The sequence below is a fragment of the Staurois parvus genome, unplaced genomic scaffold (assembly GCF_062004578.1).
Source record: "Staurois parvus isolate SC_StPar_1 unplaced genomic scaffold, SC_StPar_1.0 ptg000652l, whole genome shotgun sequence".
Taxonomy (NCBI): domain Eukaryota; kingdom Metazoa; phylum Chordata; class Amphibia; order Anura; family Ranidae; genus Staurois; species Staurois parvus.
Window position 1 is genome coordinate 4,285,444 of NW_028318448.1, and position 26,238 is coordinate 4,311,681.

Sequence of the window (26,238 nt, forward strand, 5' to 3'; positions counted from 1 at the left end):
CATCGTGATCCAGCGATGTGAATGACAGCCTCGGCTGTCCTGAGTCTCTGCCTTCTCATTGGCCATTGCCTCCCGCTGCTGGCAATTATAGCCAGTCAGCCAAAGAGGACAGAGAAGGGGTGGAGCCAAGCTGCTGCTCCGTGTGTGAATTGAGACATGGAGCAGCAAGTGCCCCCATAGCAAGCTGCTTGCTGTGGGGGCACCCGACAGACAGGAGGAACTAGGAGAGCCTGCGGGGGACCTGAGAAGAAGAGTATCTGGGCTGCTCTGTGCAAACCCACTGCACACAGTAGGTAAGTATAGACATGTTTGTTATTTAAAAAAAAAAAAATTAACCTTTAGAATTGTTTTAAGTATGGACTGTAGACATGACCATTTGGTGATTTTAGTTTTCATAATTTATTTGTGAAGCATAGCTGTACATTGGCAAATACTGTTGATTGGTATAGCAATAAGACAAATTACCCAATGACATGATAATTCTATGGGGTCACTCACACTGAATGCAACACCCATACATGAATCTCGAGCGATTACTGCTGAACTGGCCGAGATTCGAACCATCTATGGCCGGCTATAATCCAGTTTGTCTCCAGCTCCTGTTGCAGTGTGAGTAGCACACAGAGGAAACATTTGTTTTCTGGTGACTGGCATTCTTCCAGTGTGTTCCTATTTTTCAAGGGTAAACAAATCACATATTGTGGAACTTAGTTTAAAGTAACAATGCATTAGATTTATTATGTTAATTTAATGCAGTGAAATATTCCAGATTCCAAAACTGAAAGCAGTAAACAGCAGTAATTTATAACAAAACTCTCTGAATTCTATAGTATCACTTTAACTCCAACCTTTCAAGTATGAGTAATACACAAAAATTCAGAAATTCTACTTATTAATTCATTTTTCCTGTTTAATACTGCCATCTGCTGGATTTTGCCTTATACATTTAGTTTAGCAAATGTATCTAATCCAGAATCAGGATCTAAAACTGACCATAAAGTGAGCAAATTTCATCTGCCTGACATCTTTGGAATGAAAAATTGAAGAAATCGGGTGGAAATTTATCAGGTACTGTTCTGGTTTTCTGACAGTCATCAATAGCAACAGTAGAAGATTCATCCTTCTCTGCCATTTAGTCTGGGTGGAAGAATCTGTTAAAGTTCCTTTCTTCAGCTCGCAGGCTACACAAAAGAAAACCATGGGTGTATGGCCAGAGTTGAAGCACACATAAACCCTAACAATCAATTTCTCATATTTGCTCCCTTTTCTCTGCTACACATACCATATAATGTTTTTGTTTAATAAATACAAAAATATCTGTAGCTTTTGCCAAAAGATAACTTCCTGTGTTCTCTGTCATGTGTACAAAAAGGGGTAACAAAGATAACAAGGGGTGGAGATGAGGAGAGGGCTGTGTTCTTTCCAATGCATCAATGAAGAAGGCAGGGCTGACACTATGTCATGTCAAAGTGGAAGGTAGGAGCACACTATATTTGTAGCACCTCAACAGTTACTTTTCTGTATATACAGGTGAAGGAGAGATCAGGTATATCTTGACTTTTTTGGCATTACGGATTCTAATCTTTGTAGGATGCTGCTGAGCCATCTTACTTCCATTCTTCAAAGTTTTGAAGTTCTGCTGGCGTGGGTCAAAACTGAGGGTCCGTGCACAGCAATTACCTTGCTCAGGAGTGAGATTGATTCAGAGTGAGGTGTTCCTACTTTGCCAAAAAACAAGTTGACGGACCTTTTGCAGGAAATTTATTTTGCCTTGGGAGCAAAAAAAAAAAAAAAGACCCTTCATCGGGTACAATCTCTTTTAAGAAAATTTAATTTTGACAGTGGGATGGACTTTTTCATGTAGACTATCCCTGGTCTCGGCTAGAAGCCGTGAGCCCATTTTGCTTGTGTTTAAATAAACAGGCCGATTTATGCATTTTTGTGCAATTCCTTGAGCATTTCGATGGGAAATCTTACTCCTATTCGGACCGATTCTGAAATAGAGCTTTACAGATGCAGCAGGCAGGGTTGGTTTTGGAGTCTACTTTTCCAGTCGTTTGTGCACAGGGGCGTGGTCTACCCACTGGATATCATCTGATCTCATTAGGAATATAGCCTTCTTGAAACTGTTCCCTTTGTTAGTAGCCATGGCCTTTTGGGGAGATCATCTCAGAAATAGAGAGGCGTGTTTTTATAATTCTGTTGTGGTCTCTGCCATTAATTCCCTCTCAGCTTCCTCACTCCTTGTGGTGACTTTATAGTACCAGTTTGTTTTATTATGTTTGCAAAATATCATGTTGTTTAGAGCTCGCTATGTTTTTGGTCAGTTCAATGACGTTGCCGATTCTTTGTCCTGCATTCAGCAGGAGCGATTTAGAGCCTTGGCTCTGGAGGTGAGAGAGGAAGAGGACTAGTGTGTGGCCTGGCTATGGACAATCATTTTTGAGGTATGTGGGACATTGTCAGATGTTCTTTGGCTCCTAGTACCTGTCAGCATACAGTAGGATATGGTATCGTTGGTTCATGCCTGAAATGGAATTCAATATTGTGCCTCACTAGATGAGAGGCAGGAACTTTTTCTTTGGTATTTCTGTGATTTATTTTTTTTTTTTTGCACAGGGCGATTCAACATTGGTTATTGATGAAAAAACTGGTCATCTTAGCTTTTCTTTTGAAATTGTTGGGATGGCCAGATTTTACAAAAGTGTTCCTGGTGCATCAAACTCTTAAGGGTTGGAGAAAGGGAAGGATTGTGGCATATTGCTGCCGTTTGGTATCTTGGGACTTTCTAAAAAGTGTGGTGTTACAATTGCCCAGTGTCTGCAGTTCTGATTTTGAAACACATGTATTTACATTGGCCTTTTCCCTTGCCTTTTATGATGCCTTAAGGGTAGGGGAACTAGTTATTCCTAGCACCAAGACACCTGGTAATCTTGGAATTTTGGTCTCTTTCCTATGCGTCGCTGAAGCTTAGTATACAAAATCTAAAACTGATCAGCTAGGGGCCCATATCTCCTTGTTTCTATTGGCAGGCTGGGTGACTTGCCCAGTAGCAGCTTGTAGATTGTTCCTATCAATGCGGCCTGTGGGGGAGGGCCCTCTTTTACTACATGCTGAGATGACTCCTACTTGTCTCGTTTTCAATTCTCTTCAAAATAATGCCTGGATAGATTAGGTCTATTGATTGCAGACTATGGCACCCATTTGTTTAAAATTGGGTCCACTACAGAAGCTTCTGGGTTGGGTATTTCTGCAGAGTTTGTTAAGTGTATTGGGAGGTGGGAATCCTGATGATACCTTTTTATATGCTAGGCTGCAACAGGTGAAGTTTCTGCACTCTGGTGGTACTAGTTACTTGGGGCATTTACTTTTTTCAACTTGTAGTTCTAGGAGTCGTTTTGCTTTTCTGGTAACTCCTTTCTTATCCTTTAAATCCTTTTAGGTTCGGACCATTGTATGGTTTGGTTGATGAGTCATTCATTTGTTTACTGAGTGGCATGCAGAGCTGAACTTCGAAGGAACAGTTTGCAGGTTGGCTGTAATGCAACAGCCTTGGATGGGAACCAAAGACAAAGCGAAGAAATGTCACCAGCACACCAAGGATTCCTGCTCCAAAAAGTTGCCTTTGTGTCTACCAATTGACCATGAAATAAAGCTTTGGACTCATTTTGAGGAATCCTTGGTGTGCTGGGGACATTTCTTTGCTTTGATTGTCTATGGTTCCCAGCCTGTGGTCATTGCACAACGCAGCAATACTGAACAGCCATCTTCAGGAACATGTGCATTGGGAATATGGCAATTGGATTTGCCTTGGACAGGTGTATTTGCCAACGATTGGTGTGGAGGGGGTTCCCATGTTATGTGCATGTTGAATATGAAGGAACTCGGGACATGTTGGCATCTTTCAGGGGCAATTAAGTCTGACCATTTCTTTGTATTTATCATCCTGATTTCCCAGGGTGGTGATTTTAAAGTCTTCCTAGGTTTCACTGGTGTGGGGCGAGAGATCACAAAGCAGTGAACAAGCCTCGTGTAAAAGTCAATAAAGACATATCCAAATTTGTTTTACAAAGCAGGGTTTTTGTAGTGTGCCACATTTAATTAAAGTATAAGGGAATGTACTATTGGCAGGATGTCGGACATGTGCATTGGCAGGCAGTGATTAGATATCATCGACAGCCTGAGTTGACAGTGTCCTTTGCCTGACTGAGATGGCAGTAAAAAAGCTGGCAGAGTGGCACAGCTTGGATTTTATTAATAAGGATGCAAAAACTGTCAGCTTAACAGTCTTACTAACAATAACAGAATGAAACAGGTTGTCTTCCTAGATAGGTTAGTTATGTTTTTACATTTATTGCAGGTTTTTGGAAAGGCTTAATCCTTGGTAAGCTCCTGAACCAGAATAAGTGGTTGGGGGCAGTATTGGCTAAGGCATAAATATTTTTATTGCGGTTTTTGGTAGAATCAAGCAATTTTGGCATGTAGATCTCATTTTCCTATTTGTATAGTTTGGACATCAATGTCTATGATATGTTATCTTTTGAAGCTGTGGCCGATATATACATTTTATGAAAATGCATATAATTCCAACATGAAAACTCTGTGTCATTTGTTATCAGTGTGAAAGGTCAATGAGAAGGATTTGTGGTTATTGGGGAAGTAAAGATAACCACTACACCAGTCATGGTTGCTGATCAGCTAATAATAGATATAAAAAAATCAGCACATGGGTGCTTGGGCTGCATGGTTTAAAATGTGTGCATATTTTCCCACCCAGGATACACAGGTGCTCTCTGAATCCAGGGACATATGTCATCAATGTGTTTATGCAGCTAATGGCATAGAGCGGTGTACAGCCATTTATTTCTATGAGCAGCAGTATGCAACACATGTGGCTCCCCAGCAGGGAAACACAATATAACTGAATTCTCTGGCATATAGCTCCAGGCACCCATGTGCATGAGACCATAATCAAATCTAAGCTGCATGCTGGATATAAAATCTATTATATATAATGTAGGAAGGCTGTGACCACAGGTAATACACATCAACTAACACTTTGAATTCTACTGTATTTAAACTTATCTACCTATGTTAAAGCAGGGTTCAGAAACTGTGTTATGTCTAGCCAACCAGCTGCATTGTAGATGTAATTCCTTTTTAGGTTTAATTTAATATAAACAGGAGACTGCCTGAGGCATTGTACAGAGAACACGTCATTACCAGGATGGTGGCAAAGTGGTTGTCATTCTTCCCTTACAGTATGTTAACATGGGTTTTGTATTTGTGTATATCTATATACATGGGGTTTGTGGGTTTCTTTTGGGTCCTCCATCCAAAACATACTAGTAGGTTAATTGGTATCTGTCAAACTTGTCTTAGTGTGTGTTTGTATTGGACATTCAATTGTGAGAAAGACACAGACTGATAAAAGTGTGTCTCTGTACTTATAAAGGGTTGGCACTATTTGAACATAATATATGCATTTCTTTCATAAAATCTGCTTACAATCAATGTTTTTCTCCTTTGCGCAGTAATTTATATGCATAGTTCTAAACGTAGTGTCAAAATCTAGGACAAGAACAGTCACATCAACTTTAAAAGGTTCTGGTTAGCTTTATGTTTTTTTCAGAATTAGCAGTTTGCTAAAGCCAAAAATCTTTGCATGTCATTTCACAGCACTGAAGAAATGCTGACAGGCAAATAAAAACCAAGTACATCAACTAAGGTGGTGTTTTCTGTCAGAAAACATCTGTTTCACAGCAAGGGGCTTTTAGGTAGCATGATTTTTTTCTAAGAACTAAAGTTCTGCATGTGAAACAAACATAGATCTCATGACGGAGAATAACACATCATAACAAAAGAGTGAAACGTCCATTTAAATAGGTATAGCTATAGACTTTTAAGTCATGTTCTAAATTAAACTGTAGCCTTTTGATACCTCTATAGTGTATTTGTGTTATCCAGAGCATGTGATATACAGTAGCTATGTAAATGAAAGGGATGCACATAAGCTTCAAATGTATTTCATAAACTTGGACATCGCCATGAGCTGCTGCCTAAAGGCTTTAGATGAACTTATGCACAGTGAGAGCCTTTTAATCTCAAAATCTGTTTGCAAAAATTTCTGTTGTTGCAAAAGGACTGCTGTTACCTTCTGTATAGCTCCTTCAATGGTTTTTTCCAAATACTTCTTTGTATTATAAGGGACTGAGCATTTCACCAGCTTCAACGAGAAATCAACTAATGGCTAAGCCCCAAGGTCCGTTATGGGGCGGCCTATTATTTATGCTGAGAGTCTAACCAAGTCTACGCATGATTCCACCAAAAAGTCTGAAGAAAGCTGTGAGGGACCGCCGAGTGGCACCACTAGCACTCCACCGGTCAGGCGTGCCCAGAGCGCGGAGTCTAAGCCCCACGGTATCTGTTCACCAGAGCCCCTGATGGTGGGGATGGACTTGGAGTACCCCGGGACCAGGTCGCCACTACTGAGCACACCTGTCAGTGGTAGGGGTGTTCGCCAGGGGCTCCAACCAGGGAGAGCCAGATGTGAGGAGGTCGGGTGACCCCGATGGGATGGATGGATGGCTGAGCAAGTGCGAAGTCAGACGGGCCGAGTTGGTAACGTAGAGGACAGTATGGTACAAGGGAGCGGACAGAGAATCGTCGGGTCACACGCCAGGTCAGCAACAGCAGGTCAGATCTAATGAGGGGCATTCAGAAGAGAGGTCAGGCAAAGCAAGGGTCTGGGCAGGAGAAATCAGCAGGTCAAGAGCAATCCGGGTCAAATAACTTACTAGGCACAGGTTCAGATTCGCAGGATACAGGTAAGACCAGAAGGTACTGAATGACAGCTCAGGGACATTTAAATATCCCACCCTGCGCTACCATTGGTGCCCAGCGGGCGGCCGCGGCTTCTACTGTGCATGCGCGAACTCGAACGCCGCGGCCAGCCCGGACCTAGTGCCCGTGTCCCCGCACAGGGCGGTGCACTGAGCCTGCGCCAGGACCATCGCGGCGGGGATCGAGGGGATCCCTGACAAAAGCAGTAGTTTCTTTAGAGCTGTAACTATTGAAGCTGGGTCAATTTGTAATTTGATGGCCTTTTTCATGTTATCAGTTCAGGTTTTTCAAAGCTTTAGATACCAAAGCCAAGGCCACCGCTGAACAGCATTCAAGACCTGCTTCCACATTAACCTTCTCTTCACAAGAACATCTCTGGTCTCTGACCTATAGGCTCTTTAAAGACAACCAAATTTTCAATGGACAGACTTAAATGTCAAACCAACCTTTGAAGAGCTGCATTCACTATAAGAGGGAAATCAACAAACCCTGCATCTGCAGGACTGAAGGCTAGATTATTTACCTGGCTTATCCTATTTTTTCTTCTTCTCTCCATCACTGCCTAGGCAACAGTTTGCTCCCAGTGAAGGGAGTAATTTTCTATACCCTGAGGTAACATGGCCAACATCACATTGCTCACAAAGGATGGGGAACACCAATCATTATTTTCATTATAATAGCTTCTCATCCTCTCCAAAGAGGAAAAAATGTTTGCTCCTTCCACAAAAAGCTGTCCAACTCCAGCTGTGAAATTTAATTTCCTCATATGCTCTTTCCTGACTGCACAGTAACTCTCCAATGACCAGACAGAGCAGCCTTTTACCATTCTTTTCACTTCTGGGAGGGACAAATATCATCCCTTAAAGGTCCTCTATATTAACTAAAACGCTATGATATTTTCCCAGCCAATTAAGCTTTAAATATTTTACTAGAGAACATGGAAAACTGGGGAAACCTGGTAATCAACGTTAATTTGAATGAGGCACCAGCATACTTTTTTTCAGAGAACCACTTACAGTATATAAAATCAAATAACTGATTAGAGGTCTGATTAGGCAGGTGGCTTATTTTTGGAGCTACTGGGTACAACACCAAAAGGAGAATTTTTAGTTTTGTTATCTGTAGGTATTTTGAGACAATATTCCCAATGATGTATGCAGTATTCTTCTAAAATATAAGATTATTCCCTAAACTGGTAAAACATTCTGTTATTCTGTTTAAGTTTTATGTCCTTTTATATAGGGTGATTAAAAGTTAAATCACATTCAATTTTTACTGCCTTATCCCCATTGGGATATTTCTCATGTACTTTGTCCTGGCCCAGTGAAACAACAGGAGTAATCATATACCTTCAGTAGCGGCTCTGATAGCATCACAAACCTGGAGAGAATATAAGTACCTTAACTGTGGCCTGTGTCCTTTTTGGAAAAAGTCTTTTCATTTGTTGACTCTGTGACAGTAGTAAGTGGTTTTAACTTTCTTTCCCCATTTGTTCCAAAATAAACATTTTGGCTGGAGCACTGCTTTAAGTTGCAGTGTTTAGGATCACCAAGATCTAGTCTAGCACCTACATTGTATTACGTAGCAGCAATATAGAAAGACAGTAGCGGAGATTATTTTAACCAGGACCCCTGCATGTAAGATTACACTGATAAATTACTTATGTATCTCATTAAGAAAATGGGCAATAAAAACAATGGTCATACATGCAGATAGTGGCTCCCTAAAGAGCTGGAGAGAGAGATGAATATTTACTCATTGGGCACTCATTTTAATTCTCTTTAATAGTTGTCTTTCCTTGTTTTTTAAGCTAATTAGATCAATAGCATGTGCACTGAATAATGCTATTAATAATGTTCACTCAAAGAGAATGCAATAACAATTTATTAATATGTTCATTAGCCAAATGCTGTAATCCCGTTAATAGATCTTAACTAGCTTTAGTAGAGAATAATCGATATGTTCCTTCCAAAGTATTTATTATCACTAATAACTGTGCATAAAGGAGTGTTATTACTTTTTAATCAAGTGTATATAGGACTAGTTTGAAAATGGGTTAAGCACACTTGAAAACATTCTGAGGATCTCCTCTTCAAGTTGGAACATTTTTTTGTTTAGAATTTAATTAAAACATACCTGTAAAATGTCTTCATTGATTTATTAGGATAGGACTTATTGGACAAATTTAAAATTCTGTTAGCATACTTTGGTGGAGCAAGAGGACATTTTAATGGAAACTGTTCAGGCTAAAATACTTCATTATCGACCAGGGTATAGCTCTTTATCCATAACAGCCTCACAAGTACAATAAAACACTTCAGCATGCAGTAAAATCAGGAGAAAATATATAAAAGTGATCAAGTATCAAATATGCTTGCCAGAATAATTTTATACGCATTAATTTTTATCAGTCCTTTGCCCTCGCACATAAATCTTAATATTAGTGGTAATCTTGTCCTGCTGTTTAATAATTATATCAATCAGCTTTGGTTTTTATTCTAGAGGTAAGGAAACAGATATGAACATGGCACTGTTCAGTCCAGGTCCTAATTGGTAGGAGTGTTAGGCATATCAGATGATGCAAAAGGACTCCATATTTCTTAAGTCCCCAATCCCAGTCCTATAGTCCCCAATTTATCAATGTGAGGAGTGTTACAACTAAACACTTTCTCTGCATATACCAGTAATTGACTCCGTACCTGCTTGGTGAGGAATGGGCATTGTTTTATTAGTATATGTGATTTAGCATTTTTGATGCATTAAAAACTGCTGGACATATATTTGGTTGTGTAGAAAATGTTTAAAATGGTTAAAAGTCTCTTAAGAAAGTCTTCCTATAAAAAAATGTGTTGGGTTGGTGACATGTATTCAGTCTTCCAGGAGTGACAGCCAGATCAGATCAGCAAGGGAGCAATCATTTGCACTTATTAATACAAGCAAGTTAACAATAGTTGTTGATGCACTCTACTTATGCAAGTACATTTTACTAAACCAGTTATGCAATGATCGTGTACTAACTTTGAGCAATACAATTTAGAATCTGAGCTGACTTTGATATTAAAGTGGAGAGAGGGTAGAAATGAAAAGGGACATTAAAAGGCTTAGTGCACCTGTAAAAATAAATCAATGCACATACATATACTGTATTTTAAGGGGGAAAATGTGCATTTATAATTTATTTTCATAGCAGACTGCAAAGCATTGCAACCAGGATCGCTGGTGCAATGCTAGGCTCCTGCACAATCTCTCTCCAGCTTTATGTCCATACAGAAGTGCAAGCTTACAAAGCTTACAAAGTACAAACGTTGCCTTCTGCCTGGTCTGAAGTTATTAAAGGGTTAGTTCATCTTTACCAAAAACTGTCTATGCAGGTAATGGGTGGCTGTAGATGAAAACATACTGTACAGCTCTGACTAGTTGAATAATGCCCTTGTAGGTGTAAGGCATTTATGTGTCTCCTGAAGCCTGACTGGAATTCTCCCAGGATGTTGCTACTTGAGCCCTATTTATTACTGCTTACCTTGTCCATCTCAGGAGTAAATTCTAAAATGCTGAATTCAAAGCTACTGCATCAGTGGAGAGAAGGAGCATGCGAGGGAGTCAGAATCAGAGAAAAAGCTCACTTCTGTGATGGTGGCTGTGAGCAGTAACAATTAGGCTTCACTTAGAAATGTCCTGGGAGAATTCCAGTCAGGTTTTGGAAGGTACGTAAAAGGCCTACATCTATAGCAAGGACATTATTCAACTTTAGCCAGAGCTGCAGACCTTGAGAACCACTGGAGAGCTTCTGACGCCGCTCAAGGCTGATTGTAAATAGTAATTACCCTGTCAGCAGAGAGAGAGAGGGAGCAGCGTCTCAAGTTACTCCAGAGACTTGGTAAGGTATGTAGGGGTGAACGCCACTCGAACCGATCCCCAGGAGTCAGAGAACAACACTGTGTGATGGATGGCCTCAGCCATTGCTCCTGCCATGCCCTCTGGTGCATTTCATCCCACCCATAGGGGGCTTGGTCACAGAGCTTCTGTGACCAAACCCCCTATGGTCAGGGCGAAACTCCTCAGAAGGTGTGGCTGGAGCGACGCATGTGGTTGCCTTGGGTAACGGAGATCTACAGTGAGTCAAAGCAGCCTGGCGGTAGCATGTATCTTTTACAGGTGGTGTGTCCTCTAGCAGCGAAAGAGATGTTGCCAGCACTCCTTCTGCAGCAGTCTGTCTCCCATAGCAAAGGGAGTGGATCAACACTGCCGAGGTCCCCATTCTGTACAGAGATACAGAAGAGTTAGGTCAAGTGCAGCCTGTGCTAGGTGCACGATGGGGCTCATTCTGCTATGGGGAGAGGCAGTGACAAACTCTGAACAGGTGGATGTGGACAAAGCTCAGCAAGCCCCCTCCTAAATGCAAGATACAGTGAGAGGTGTACATTGACAAGGGGGCCTGAGAGTTCACTGGAATACAGTCATTGTGCAAATGTATACAGTATATGTTCATCTCAAACGTATTGAGGATTCCCCCAACGCTGCCTCAGCCTTGTCCCAGGGCATTGATGGAAACAGCACAAAGCAAAAGTACCCCATCTGTGAGGCAGTAACGCTGTTACAGGTGCCTAGCGTAACCAAGAAGATCACGCCCTGAGGGTAGCCCTCTCATGTGACCCACACTTGGCATCCAACTAGTTAATGGGGACCATGGAGGAAGGTCCACCATCACCCACCTCTTAGATGTGGATGAAAGCCCACACATTCACAACGTGGGGGGGAGAACCACCCCCCCCTTGCAGTCTCGGGAGCAATGAAGGGGCAGGTGGTACCATTTGCACTATGTTACATCCGAAATACACTTGTAATATGTACAAGGGCCAGATCTATGGGGGTTCTGGGGTAAAACTCTCCTCCACCCTGGACACTGTACTGCTGAATGATACTTCAGACATACTTTCTCCCCTGAAGCTTTATAAATGTAGCAAATGTACCGCCTAGTTGATCATCAGGTCAGTGGGGAGGGGGGGAGGCTTCCTGTACCTCTCCCCTGTCATCTAATACAGGTCGGCTATCCCTCGGTGATCTTCGCTGTCTTTCGAGGCGGTCGGAGTTGGTGGGTGTCATTTTTCTGCACAGTCTGGATATGAACATTTGGCAATGAGCACTTTGAGTCTGAATACAGATTATGGACTTTTTGTTTAATATGAATTGTCTATTGATTTTGTATGAATTTATTGCACATTATTTTGTTTCACATAGTTTTATTTATTCATTATTTATATTGCATAGAGTACTTTTATTTATTACACATATCTCTGCACATTATTTAGAAGAGTCTGGTCTATATAATTCTAGCTTTTTACAAGCTTGGAGAAGTGCTGCTCTGTGATGGATGAGGATTTGATATATATTTCTACACATGGGACACTTTATAATTAGGTGTATATAATAGCGCAGTCTACTCAATATTTATACATATTGTGTGTAGAGACATGGGGGTTGATTTACTAAAACTGAGAATGTTCACCACGCAAAGTCATTCTTACTGAGCTAAAGGCTGGTACAAACGGACCGCAAATCAGAAGGTTCAGCAGGCAGAATTTTGGTCTTTGTGTATGTTTTCAGTTCAGCAGAAGCAGGACTAACTATAGTCTGGAAAACCAGCAATCAGTGCTTGCAGCAATGGCTGTGAATTCTGACGAGGATGGGGAGGGCCTCTACTGTCAAAACCGCAATAGTGCTGCAGGGGAGATCCCCTGGCAACACAAAAATTGTGCGCTCCCCCCCCCCCATGCCCCAATTAGAGAGCTAGAGAGTTCAATGAGTGTGCTTATAAAATATTTTTATTTAATTTTCCCTCTCTCTCTTCCCCCCATTCCTCCTAGCAAATACCACCACCAGAGACAGGATCACAGGTAGATGGTACGGGACTGCACGCATGCACACACGATTACCACCCCCTACCTCCTCCAAGGGCTGCTCCTCTCCAGGCAGCAGGAAATGTGGGTAGGGGGTGGTAATCATAGTGTATGCAGTCCCATATGATCTATCAGTGATCCTGTCTCATGTGCTGCATGGACGACAGGAGGGAGAGCCTAGATAGAGAACACAACACAACTACTGTAAAGCGCTGAGCAAACTGTTGGTGCTATATAAATCCTGTATAATAATATAATAATAATAATAATAATAATAATAAACACAGCTCACCTCCTCCTGGCTCTTTCCTCTCTACCACGTCTCCTCTCCCTGTTCCAGGCATTCCTCTGGTCCCAGCTCTGAGTGCCGGCAGGGGAAGGAGCTCAGCAGCCACTCAGGAAAACTAGGGCACCGCCTTGATCTGGCCAGGTCTGTCTCTCCCTCCAGCAGCAGAAAGTTGGTGGGAGGGAGAGGGGGAGAAACCAGCTTTCAGCTGCTGCAGGGAGAGATACACAGGGCATCATTCTACAACTGCTCTCCCCCACCACACAGATCCTCTTGCTGCCTGTGCCACCTACAGGAGTACTGGTGGTACCCCTCAGATGGTGGCCCTGTATGACTCCGTCCACCGCCGCCCCTCTAAAATTTGCAGCCCTAGTCAAATGCCTGGTTTGCCTCACGGTAAATACACCGCAGGTATACCCAGCTTAAACTTCAGTTAACCAGTTGCCCTCAGCCCTATTAGCAGAAGTACTGCTACAGGGCGGCACGGCTGCACACAAATCACGTAAATAGAAGTGATTTGCATGTCTGGATAGCTGTACCCGCGCTACTATTGGCTGCTGGGGATGCCAATCATCGGGTCCCGACCAGCGATTCCTGGCCGGGACTCGGTGTTCATCGGTAGGGCTGAGAGAGGAGAGATCTCGGTGTGTAAACACAGATCTCTCTCCTGTCAGCATGGACATGCTGCTTTGTATCTCTCTGCACAGCAGAGAGATACAAAGCAGCATGTCTTCCTAGTAAAACAACACAGCACACAATGTGAAACACACACAGCACACTGTTAACCCTTTGGGCAGGAAGGGGTTAACTTCTGGGGCGATCAGTGTCATTAGTAAAGTGCTTTTTATTAGCACTGATCACTGTATTAGTGTCACCGGGGATGTCAGTGGCCATTAGTCAGTCCCCCACAGTGTCAGAATGCCTGATGCAGCCCTGCTATAAGTCGCTGATCACTGCCATTACTAGTATAAAAATAAATAAAAATTCCAGTATATATATATATATATATATATATATATATATATATATATATATATATATATATATATATACATACACACACACACACACACCACTATTTGTAGACGCTACAACTTTCACATAAACCAATAAACACTTATTGTGATTCTTTTAGCAAAGACATGTAGCAGAATACATTTTGGTCTTAATTTTGTGAAGAAATTATTGGAAAGTTTTTATAGGAAAAAATCAAAAATAGATATATTTTTTCAAAATTGTTGGGAATTTTTTTGTTTATAGCGCAAAAAATAAAAAAATGCAGAGGTGATCAAATACCACCAAAAGAAAGCTCTACCTGTGGAGAAAAAAAAAAAAAAAGGACTTAGATTTCATTTATCTACAGAGTTGCATGACCGTGCAATTGTCAGTGAAAGTGCCGGATCGCAAAAAAATGGCCTAGTCAGGAAAGGGGATAAATCCTCTGGAGGGCAAGTGGTTATGCTAGAAAGCAGCACAATCTACTAATCATGGCATTTTTTATTTATGTATTTATTTAAAGTTTCCCTTGCACAGGATTGGTATTCCCATCTCAGGTTCAGCTTTATTTGCCATGTCACTTCAGAAACTGAACACATTGCCTTTGCTAGAAACAATGTTGCTAAAACTTTGCCTTTGCCAAGCAAACAGCTTCTACTACTTCACTAAGCTTATCTGATTATGGTATGGAATTGGAGCAAAGAAATTCAACAAAATAGATAAAATTAGAAACTATTCACTTTGACAGAGGAATGCTTTTATTAAACAAAAATAAACTTGAAATTAACAAGTCACGCTATTTGACAGAGGAGTTTTTTTTTCAGGGTAATTCTTTAAATTGAAAATAAATTATTACCAACAGAACACAGCAGATTGGCTGAAATTCACAGTCATCTTGAATCACATTGATACACTAAATTGCTTAGTCTTACAAATATCTGAAAATTGAGTTGTATGACATTATGTATAATTTTGCTGTGCAGAATATTTTTCTATGTCATCTGTCAGAGATGAAAATTCCGTTAATTTCTTGACAGGTAAAAAAAAAAAAGAATAATTATATATATAAAGCACATTGCCATATAAATATTTTGAAAGTTCCACCATTGTGTTTTATTATAATACAATATATACCAATTCATGCGTATAGTGACAACGTATTTCAAAAAACGCCAAGCATGACAAAACACAGTTTTTTGTTTTTTTAATTTAATTTTTATTTTTATTTTTTAACCTCATCATAGCAACTTTTTACCAAGGTGCTAAATCTCATCTTGGCCCTACCCTGTTCTTGAAAGCTCTCATGGATTTGGCCATCATTGGTGCAATCTCTAGAAAAGAGAATAGTGTATATTATGTTAAGAAACAATTAAGCATGTAAAGGCAAAACATGGGAAAAAGCCACAGACATAAAATATATATTGGGGCATTTACATTTACTGCTGGAAGGTATAGGTCCTAGTTAACTGAATTTCTGCTTAGCATAAACATGGTCAATAGCAATGCTTATATTAAGAAAAAAAAAAAAAAAAATAAAGATAAAAAAATATTACAAGACTCAAATGCTATCCAGCAAAACAGACAGATAATCAGTACAGCAAACAGGTTTTGTATTTTAAAATATAGTATTTTAGTTAACAGAGCCTGATATATTTTTAGGAACTCAGCACTTTTACCTTTTTGTTCTTTAAAGTTGAATTAGTGACTCCATCTGTCGGTAACAGCTGCTTGAGGGAATGTTTGCACCACAAGGGGTATATTCAACAGCATGAGGATGGGCATTTAACATTTCACGAAATGAGTAGCTTATCTTTGAGGTGTTAAGAGTGGGAAGTTTACAAAAGGTATTTGAAATACTAGGCTATTACAATAGTCTTGGTCACCAAGACTAAACATTGCTGAAGATACACTCTTCAGTCCTCTATGAAATAATGTTGCAGAGCCCCCATTTATATTCAAAACCTCAAGCTATCGAGGTAAACATTTGACAGTCTAATAAAATAAAATGATGAAATAGATGGAACATAGTCTCTTAGCAGCTGCTACAGTGAATAGAACTCTTTCTGCACTGGGAATTACCATTACAACATTGAATTAGGGCTTCTAATAAAATATTAAAGTGCTTTTTAAAGATTGAAGCACCTATACTTGACACTTCTGCTATATTTTCTTTTTGCTACCTTGGCAAGAACTGCACTGTGTGGGGTTTAAGGCATTCAAGGACCACGTAAGCCACCAAGGTCTATTGGCTCTGCACAAAATGGATGAAAGTGTTCTATACATAAAAAAGGACTAGGTTTAATATGTATTGTAATGTGGCCTTAACTATTCAGGTCATCGCTTTCCTTAGAGGCAGTAAGAGCTCCAGCTTGTTCTTTATGTCCACCAGGTGGCATGCTCTACATTCTGTGTAGCTATTTTACTAAACTACGCAGTAGAGTGATTTGTTATGTTTGCCACCACGTAATGCACTCTGCCAAGAGTTATTTATTTATTACAGGTACTTCTATAGCATTGTCAATTTATGCAGCACTTTTACATATTTAGTATATATTGTACATTCACATCAGTCCCTAGCCCTCAAGGAGCGTAAAATCTAAGGTCCCTAACTCACATTCATATACTTTAGAACGTGGGAGGAAACTGGAATACCCAGAGGAGACCCATGGAGGCACAGGGAGAACATTTTAAAGTGATTGTAAACCCTCACCTTTTAAAACAACCCATTAAGTTTAAAATAGAAATGAAAGGCAAAGCATTTCTGTATAGATATGAAAAAAACATATACACACACACTTTTTGTTTGCCTTTTTTTTTTAAAAATGAACACATTCCCTCTGCTCTCAGCTGCATAAGAGCAAGTGGAGTAGAAACTGCAGTACACTGATCTTCCCAGTGAAAGGCTGTGCAGGGGGAAGGTGTCAGGACAAGTCTGATCACTGGCAGAGAGCACACAGAGTTCCCAACATAGCTGGAGAACTGACCACGCGGTATTCTCCTGCTTCCCAGATAGCAAGGATAACTTGCTAAAAATTTGTGGCAGAGTTGAATAGCAAGTCTTGTTAACTTGCTGCACATTTTCACTGGCAAGGTGTACACTTGCAGAGCACTTGAAGCACAAGTTTTAGTTGACACTTTCAATTTGTTGCAAATGTGTGTAGCAAGTCTCTAGCAAGAGCAATGTTGCAGTGGTGAGTCTACAGCATGACCCCCGCAAGTCTCATAACCAAAATCAGAACAACTTGCAGAATTTTTGCAAAGAAAGTTGATCAGGAGTCATGCAAAGCAGACTTGCTGCAATTGTGCAACAAACTTGTGAAGTCTGGTAAGTCTAACAATAGCTTAGCAAGTGATTTCAAACTTGCAGCTCAATTGCTTACCCTCTGGGTTAGTGTGGTCAGTTTTTAATAGGAAAGCAGAGGGACTGGCAGGGACACCAGGGATTTCACACAAAGGAAGCAATACAAAGAAAACAGGATACCTTTTCTTACAAGCACATGGTACAGCAGACACATCAAGAATATCAAATGTTGGATTTACATATTGTTTAAGTCATACCATTTATTCACTAACCCAAGCTATTAAAGATGCAAGCTTTTGAAACGTTCCTTGGGTGCCTTCCCCAGACAATCTAAAATTATAAAAAAGGTTCTGGAACCTACGTTTATACATAGGGGTTGATTTAATAAAACTGGAGAGTGTAAAATCTGGTGTAGCTCTGTTTGGTAGCCAATTGGCTTCTATCTGAAGCTTGTTTAACCTCCCTGGTGGTATTCCCGAGTGTAGCTCGGGGTAAAGTTTCAGTAGCACAAGCGGTAACCCCGAGCTACACTCGTGCTTACCATGCCACGCTGCTCCGGGATCCCTCGATCACTTACCTTGTCCTGCGCTCCCGCGATGTCAGTCCTGCAGTGCCCCCGGCAATGTAATCCGGCGGATGCCAGCATATGTCATCTGGGTTCCGTCCCCTGCGAGCGTCGGGATGTATGGGGGACGGAACTGGCGGAAAATTTGAAAATGACAAAAAGTGACATTCACTAAAATCACATAGTAAAACATTACTGTATCAAACCATTTCACATACATTTCCTCTCTAGTGCTTTTTCCTGTGCACTGCCTGCATTTTTACTGTTCTCTCTGCCTGCAAACTGAGAAACGTCCATGGTGTCCAAAAAGTGTCCCTTTAGGTCAAAAGTGGTTTTAGACCAGCTAGAGAACAGCGATGGTAAATCAGAACCACTTGCAGAATTGAGTGATGATTCGTGGGGAAATTCGTCATCAGACACTGAAAACGATTTTGCAACATTGCTCAGTGATGTGCGAACTTGGAGCTATATTTCAAATTTCAGTGTTTTTGATTTGATTATATTATTGAATTTAATGTATTATTATATTTTTTATGATTATTTATTAAATTATAATTTATGATTTCTTGTCCTACCCAGGATGTTTAGACTCTTGTTCGGACAGATTTCAGTGAGTTATTCCTAAAAATTACAGGCCTACAATAAAAAAAAAACAAAAAACAAAAAAAATACATATTTCCATGCAAACAAAAATGTACCGCTTTGAGCACAGAAATATGGACATAATCATACCGCTAGGGAGGTTAATTAAACCTGGAAGCAGACAGCTATAGGCAATGCGATTCCCCCATTAACACGGTCTGTGTTGATGGGGGAATCCCTCCCGCAGAGCTATAGTGTTCTCCTGGCTTGGGGGAGCTGGGGCAGCTTTCCCCACTGCTGTCCAGAGTCACTGGCAATAATCGCATGAAAATTCCAAACAGGCTGATTGTACCCAAGTCATACAACAAATTGGGTACAATCAAACTGCCCATAGGTGGTTGTGTTTTTGTGCTTCTTTAGAAAGCCAGATCTGTTAAACCAGACGGGATTTGAACCATCTCCTAATCAGTTACCCTAATGGCACTCTAAGCCTTGATTTCTATCTATAGGGTCTATCCATTACTAAAGTCTATGGGGAGAAAAAAAAAAAAAAAAAAAGTACCCACATTTTATTATTGGTTGAATTGTATTACTTCCCTTTGTAACTAAGAATACATATGTGAGTTTCAGAATCATTTTCAGGTATTCCTTCTTTTGGGAAGGGGTCTAGAAAATGTTTTGAAAGCTTGCATTTGTAATTAATTAGTTAAAGAATACGTAAAGTCAATATTTCATATGCCCGATACGTGCCTGATATGCCATGTACTTGTATGAAAAAGTATCCCGTTTTCTTTGCATTGCTTCCTTTGTGTGAAATTCCTGGGGTTCTTGAGCAGAGTAATCCCTCTGCTTTTCTATTAAACACTGACCTCACTAGGCAAGAGAGTACAGCAAATGTTTTGCCTTTCATTTCTATTTTAAACTGAATGGGTTGTTTTACAAGCTAAGGGTTCTCAATCACTTTAAACAACTTAAAGCACATCTAACCCCCCAAAAAATAATATATACTGTATGGTATTTAGAAGTGATGGCTGCATAGTGTTCTTTTTTCAGGTTTATGGTCACACTTCCTGTCCAAAATGTGGCTATGCTCACTCACTCTATGGTATCTTTGGAGATACCATATCCACAATTGCCATACAGACTGGACTACCAACATATCTTCCATTCCTCATCTCTATTACATTGGAACAGAGGGGAATAGCAGTTTACAGAACGAAGATAAAAATTGTTTGCGCTGTACTTCTGCAAGAACACCAGGTATTTTTCTGTACTTGCTGAAAAAGTTGACAAAAAAAAAAAAAAAGGAAGCAGTTACCACCTTTAAGGCTTCATTCATGGCCCATGCTGCCCTATTGAGATGCTGCAGCTGTACAGACACAGTCATTTGTCCTAATGTGGCAGGCATACAAGGGCAGGTGAGTGGCCCCAAATGAAGCCAGTGTGAAATGTACGGCAAGGAACTGCAGCTGCGCCCATACATCCACTTCATTCCAATTGCGAAATATAGACTGTCTGAACGTAGTGCCCGTGTGAATCATCTCCAAGGACTGATGAGCTGCAGTATATTAAATCTGGAAATAAAAAAGGATTCACCATATATAGGCCCCTCTTAGAAATTAAAAACCCGAAAAGGGCTCTCGCTTTCTAAATCTGTGCATATGGACTCTGACACAAGCTATGCTTTGATCAAATATACCACCTATTAGTTCCTATGACCAGTAATCACATAAATAGGTTTAGCTTCACCACTGCAGAACGTGTATGTTGCACACGAGACAGGGAATGGCCTAATCCTATTTTTAGAGCTCATGTTTTGTTACACGACTTTTAAAGTGTCTAATGATTATGTATGCAATTATAGATCATTACTGAACATCGCCGAGAACAGGAATTTATAACCAAGAACTTTAGCGAAGACATTTGATGTACAATTTACTGCATTAAATGGCATTTTTTCTTTTGTAACCCTTCATATATTTGGGAATTATTAAAGCCCAACTGCCATTAAACTCTCTCACTTATCCTTCTTCTACCCCCCATCATCACCCTTTACTGCATCTATTTATGAAAAACAAACATTTGTCCATTAAATCCAGGTGCATTCTAGTCAGTCACATGACGAGCGAGGTTCTTCTTCAGCACTGGCAAATGGCACTCATGTTAAAATGTGTGTGCCCCATTTTATTATTTTAAGGGATGTGCTAGTGACAGTCTAGTCTCACAGAAAGAGGTTGAATGATGCTGGACATCATTCAACCCGGAAAAGGAGCAACCAACAGGATTGGAGGATGGCACAGAGGAGAGTACTGTGGTGCAGAGAGGGTGAGTAGCAAGCTAACCACTTGCCTACTGGGCACTCATCCCCTTCCAGTCCAGGCCAATTTTTCTTTTTTGCTAAACAAATTAAAAAAAAAAAAAGTTTTCGTTTCTGTTCTAAAATGTTTTAAATGTGTAATTTGTCTTCTTCACTGATGGACACTGATAGGCTGCATTAATGGGCACCGATAGGTGGCACTGATGAGGCACCACTGGCAGGCATCACTGGTGGGCACTGAAAGGCAGTTCTGATGGGTATGGATGGGCAGCATTGATGGGCACTGAGAGGGAGCACTGATGCGAGGCACCACTGACAGGCATCACTGATAGGGCGGCACTAATAATCAGGGCACTGATAATCAGTGCCCTGATCATAAGCGTAAATGTCCCCTTTGGGGATTGCCGCTTATCCCATTCTCCTCATGCGCTGTCAGCATGAGGAAAGAACTGCCAATAACTGGCAAATCCTGTTTACAATGTGATCAGCTGTGATTGGACACAGCTGATTATATGGTAAAGGGCCGCTGTGATTGGCCCTTTACCCCAATCTGTGATCAGCTGTGTCTGAAGGACAAGGTGATCACAGAGGGTGCCCGATGCACACCACGGGGGCGCGTAGAGGGGATGTGGAGTTATGGAAGGGCATTAATAGATGCCCTCCCAGAAGTGGATGACCGCTGTGTAGCCATTATTGATAGCACAGTTGGCAAGAGGTTAAAAATGGAAGAAAAACATGTTTTTTTCAGTGCTCCGATTAGAGGAAATCTCAGATCATCACCAGGACGGGTGTTTCCATTGGTAGATTTTCCCTACACTTCCTGTTCCAGAACTTCCCATAACATTCTGTCCTGGTGTTAATGGTCAAAAGGGAGAAATGGGATGACTGTCCCCAGTTGGGACACAGACAAAGTCTGACAGATTCTTACTTGTTCACACTCAATCCAGAAACATCTTGTGAACAGTTGAGCCAACATGTGCACAAACATGCAGATATTTTCAGGCATGGAAGCCTAGCTATACATACAATAATGTGCATGCATAGGAACATACACACACACACACACACACACACACACACACACACAAATGTGCAAGCACGTCCACCACATATTTTGGTGCCTAGTAGTGGATTATTAAAACCTGCATGAGATCATTGCTGAATGGTGTTTCAGCTCGAGTTCCTGTTATTCCTAATCCTGAACCTGCTTAACTCAGTAATTGACCCCATTTTCATCTGACCTGCTTCTGGATAATCCTTGTCTGTTAGTTGCCTACCTTTGTTACTGACCTTTTCCTGGACTCGTGGCCAAGATTTGCCTATTGATTCTCTACCTCGCTGCCTGCACTTTGCCAACCTTTGCTCATCCATGACCTCAATGATGCTGCTCATGATTTGGTGCTTTCCTGCTGTACGGTTACTGGTAACGGTGGTCTAATCTCTACTAGGTGTATTCTGGGTGCCCTCACAGCTGTGCGGCTTACTTGACACCAGCACTTTATTATAGATACGTAGTTCGTCCGGCTGAAAAAAGAAAAGTCCATCCAGTTCAACCATTAAAAAAGAAAAAAAATATAATCCTACAGCAACAGTTGATCCAGAGGAAGGCAAAAAAAAAAACAAACAAGCAAAGCATGCTCCAGTTTGCTCCTCCAGGGGAAAAAAAAATTTCTTCCCGATACCCAGAGAGGCAATCAGATATTCCCTGGAATTTAGTCCTTAGTCCCAATGGCAGACATGTTGGGATTGTATGGCAGACTTGAAAAAGACCCACAAGAAATACTTCATAAGGATATATTCCAATGGTAAATAAAGGCAGTGGTGCCAAAGTTAAATGCTGAGCAGGTAGAGTAGAATGTACAGTGTGTACCGACAGAGGTGGGTGAGCTAGAAGAGGAGCAGTGTTGTACCGCTGTCATCCAGTGTGCAGTTCAGAGTCAGTCAATAATCATGCATTAACCATGCAATTCGGTAAAAATTTACTACCTCTCTCAGCAATATTAGTGCACAGATTTGGCTATGCTATACACATACCCTGCTTGGGTGGTTATTATAGGCTTTATATGAGAGTTGTACATCACGTCTTATGTTGGCCAGAGCATTTATGTGGGAGAATTGAGGATCGCTTATCATTTATACCTGGATCAACTTCCATATACTCCCCTTTGAGGATTGACTGAGATTGCTATCACAGCTATCTGTCTTGATACTGCCAATAATCTGTATACAGTTACATCCATCTCCACTATATTCTGGCTGTCCTTCGTTTTCTTTTAACACCACATGACCCCACATCATTACTTGGTGACTGAGTGTGTGCTGTGTGTGTGTGTGTGAGTGCGTGTGGTTTGGACCGGGGTCCCGACACGGGTGTATTTCATGACAGCGTTGTCAAGGTTTTAAATGTGAAAGGTGGAGGGTGATGTAGCTTTTTGTACTGTGTTATTACTAGGCCAATAAATAATATGTTTTAAAGCCGCAGCATGTTCTCCTGAAGACTTTTTTTTTCCCAGTGGAGCCCTGCTCACTGGTTTAATTTTTCTGCCATATTGTTTTGGTCCTGAGGACACCACCCTTGGACTTGGGTGAGTCAGCATACTCATTGTATATAATTAGTTGTAATTTAATTTGCAGGGGCTCCCATTTTAGTTTTTTGCTATACATGGTTTGAGATTACCAAGTCCAGCAGAGCATCATTCCTAGTTGGGGCCTTTATGAACTGTACCATAAAAAATTGTCCTTTAGTAGGTTTAAAAATGTTTACCCTTTAACTATTCCTGCAGTACCATTACTCCAGTCAAGTTCTGGGTAGTTAAAATCCCCCAATATTATCACTGTCCCAGCCCTTTCGATCTGTGCAAGGAGCAGAGTCTCCACCTCCTCATTAACATTGGGAGGCCTATAACAAACTCCATTGACTACCTTTGTAGTATGCACCCCCATGTGCAGTTGCACCCCCAATGCTTCAGCCTCATCACATCAATTAGGTCCTCTTTCACACTCTCTCTTGCATAGAGACAGACACCACCACCTTTCCCTGTATCTCTGAAAGGGAACATAGTCAGGAATATTAATGGCCCAGTCATGTAAAGAATGAAGCCAAGATTCAGCAATACCAATTAAATCATAGTTCTGTTCATGCACCAAAGCTTCCAACTCACTTATTTTGCTTAGCAGACTTCTGGCATTGGTGAGCAAACACTTAAATTCATTGACTCCACTCTCTCCTGGTTCTCCTATCTATCGCAGTGCTCCCCTTCACTCCCTCTCTCTGTTGAGGTCCCTCAAGGTTCTGTCCTCGGACCCCTCCTCTTCTCCATCTACACCTCCTCCCTTGGCGAATTGATAAACTCCCACGGCTTCAACTACCATCTCTATGCCGACGACACACAAATCTCTCTACCCCTCACCTCACCCCCTCAGTCTCCGATCGCATCACCAGCCTACTAAGTGACATATCGGACTGGATGTCACTCCACTTCCTCAAACTCAACCTTTCCAAAACTGAGCTCCTAGTATTCCCCCCAGCCCGTGCCCCCCCACTGACTTCTCCATCAAGATCAACAACACTATCCTCAGTCCATCCCCTCACGCCAGGGTACTACGTGTAATCCTAGACTCAATCTGTCCTTTTAGCCCCAGGTCCAATCGCTGACAAACTCATATAGACTTCACCTCCGCAACATCTCCAAGATACGACCGTTCCTAACCCCGGAAACCACTAAGCAACTCATTCACTCTCTTATTATATCTCGCCTTGACTACTGTAACTCCCTCCTCACTGGACTACCTCATCGCAGGCTATCCCCACTCCAGTCCATCATGAACGCTGCTGCCAGACTCATTCACCTTACTAACCGCTCTGTATCTGCCACCCCTCTCTGCCAATCCTTCCACTGGCTCCCAATTGCCCAAGGGATAAAATTCAAAACACTAACAATAACGTACAAAGCCTTTCATAACACTGCCCCTAATTACATCATCGACCTGGTCTCTAAATACCACCCAAACCGTACTCTCCACTCCTCGCAAGACCTCCTACTCTCTAGCTCCCTTGTCTCCTCCTCCTATGCCCGTCTCCAGGATTTCTCAAGGGCTTCACCCATCCTCTGGAACTCTCTACCCGAATCTATCAAGCTATTGCCTACTCTGCTCACTTTTTGGCGCACTCTGAAAACCCATCTCTTCAGGGATGCCTACCCGACCCCAGCTAATACTGGAATCCTTTACTCTTCCTACCACTCCATCCCCCACAGCTAATTAATTACCTCTTGTACCACTATCCACTCCCTCCTAGATTGTAAGCTCCAAGGAGCAGGGCCCTCTAATCTCTCTTTTATGGAACTGTATTGTTACTGTACTGTCTCCCTCCATAATGTAAAGCGCTGAGCAAACTGTCGGCGCTATACAAGTCCTGTATAATAATAATAATAACAAAATAATAATAATAATTGACACCTTGTGCACACGTATTTTGTATATTTTTTATTTTCATACAAATGTTACCAATTCCATTGGTTGTTTGTAACATGGGAACCTATCTGCCATAGCCCTCCCCCCATTCCACCCACCAATAAGTACTGACCCCTGTCTAATCTGTCTACCCCATTATAATCTAATTCTCCCTCGATCCTAGTTAAAACCCCCTCAACATTCCTCTCCCTTGACCTCTCCACCGTCCAGATCTCTACCCCACCCAACACTCCCCACACTCAAACCCCCTCAAAACTCCACTCTTTCGACCCTGCTACCACTGACGAGTTCACTAAGGTCTTCTCTAAAGCTCACCCTACCACCTGCCTCCTTGACCCTGTCCCCACACAATTCCTACAATCACCCTCCTCCTCCATCCTACGCTCCCTCATTCACCTCTTCAATCTCTCCCTCTCTACTGGCACATTCCCCTCCTCTCTGAAGCATGCGCACATCACTTCCATAATTAAATAACCCTCCCTGGATCCCACCGACGTAAACAACCTTAGACCCATCTCCCTGCTGCCATTTACATCCAAACTCCTTGAGCGCTTAGCCTATAATCGCCTAAGCTCCCACCTCACCAACAACCTCCTTGATCCCCTTCAATCTGGCTTTCGTTCCCTACACTCCACCGAAACAGCCCTACTCAAACTCACCAACGACCTGCTAACTGCCAAAGCCAAAGGCCACTACTCAGTGCTATTACTCCTTGACCTCTCTGCAGCTTTCGACACGGTCAACCACCCCCTCCTCCTCAAAAAACTATACTCTTTTGGCCCCAGAGACTCTGCTCTCTCCTGGCTCTCTTCCTATCACAACGCTCCTTCAGTGTTACCTATAACACTGCCACCTCCCCCTCACTCCCCCTCTCTGTTGGGGTCCCCCAAGGTTCTGTCCTCCGGCCCCTTCTCTACTCCATCTACACCTCCTCCCTTGGTCAACTGATACACTCCCACGGCTTCAACTACCAGCTCT

General features: G+C 41.7%; 1 protein-coding gene across 7 annotated transcripts in view; it reads right to left on the bottom strand.

Annotated features, from left to right (window-relative positions):
• Positions 1 to 375: 375 nt before the first annotated feature.
• LOC149448881 (elongin-A-like) overlaps positions 376 to 26,238 on the bottom strand; it is a 114,699-nt gene continuing 88,836 nt past the window's right edge. For 6 of the 7 annotated variants that reach the window (XM_089694150.1, XM_089694149.1, XM_089694156.1 and 3 more), the window contains one exon: positions 376 to 669. In XM_089694150.1, the coding sequence (XP_089550276.1) occupies positions 575 to 669 (95 nt within the window). In that variant the 3' untranslated portion in view covers positions 376 to 574. Of the gene's footprint in view, positions 670 to 14,757; positions 15,354 to 26,238 lie in introns of those variants that run through there. The other variant, XM_089694152.1, reaches the window with a different exon arrangement.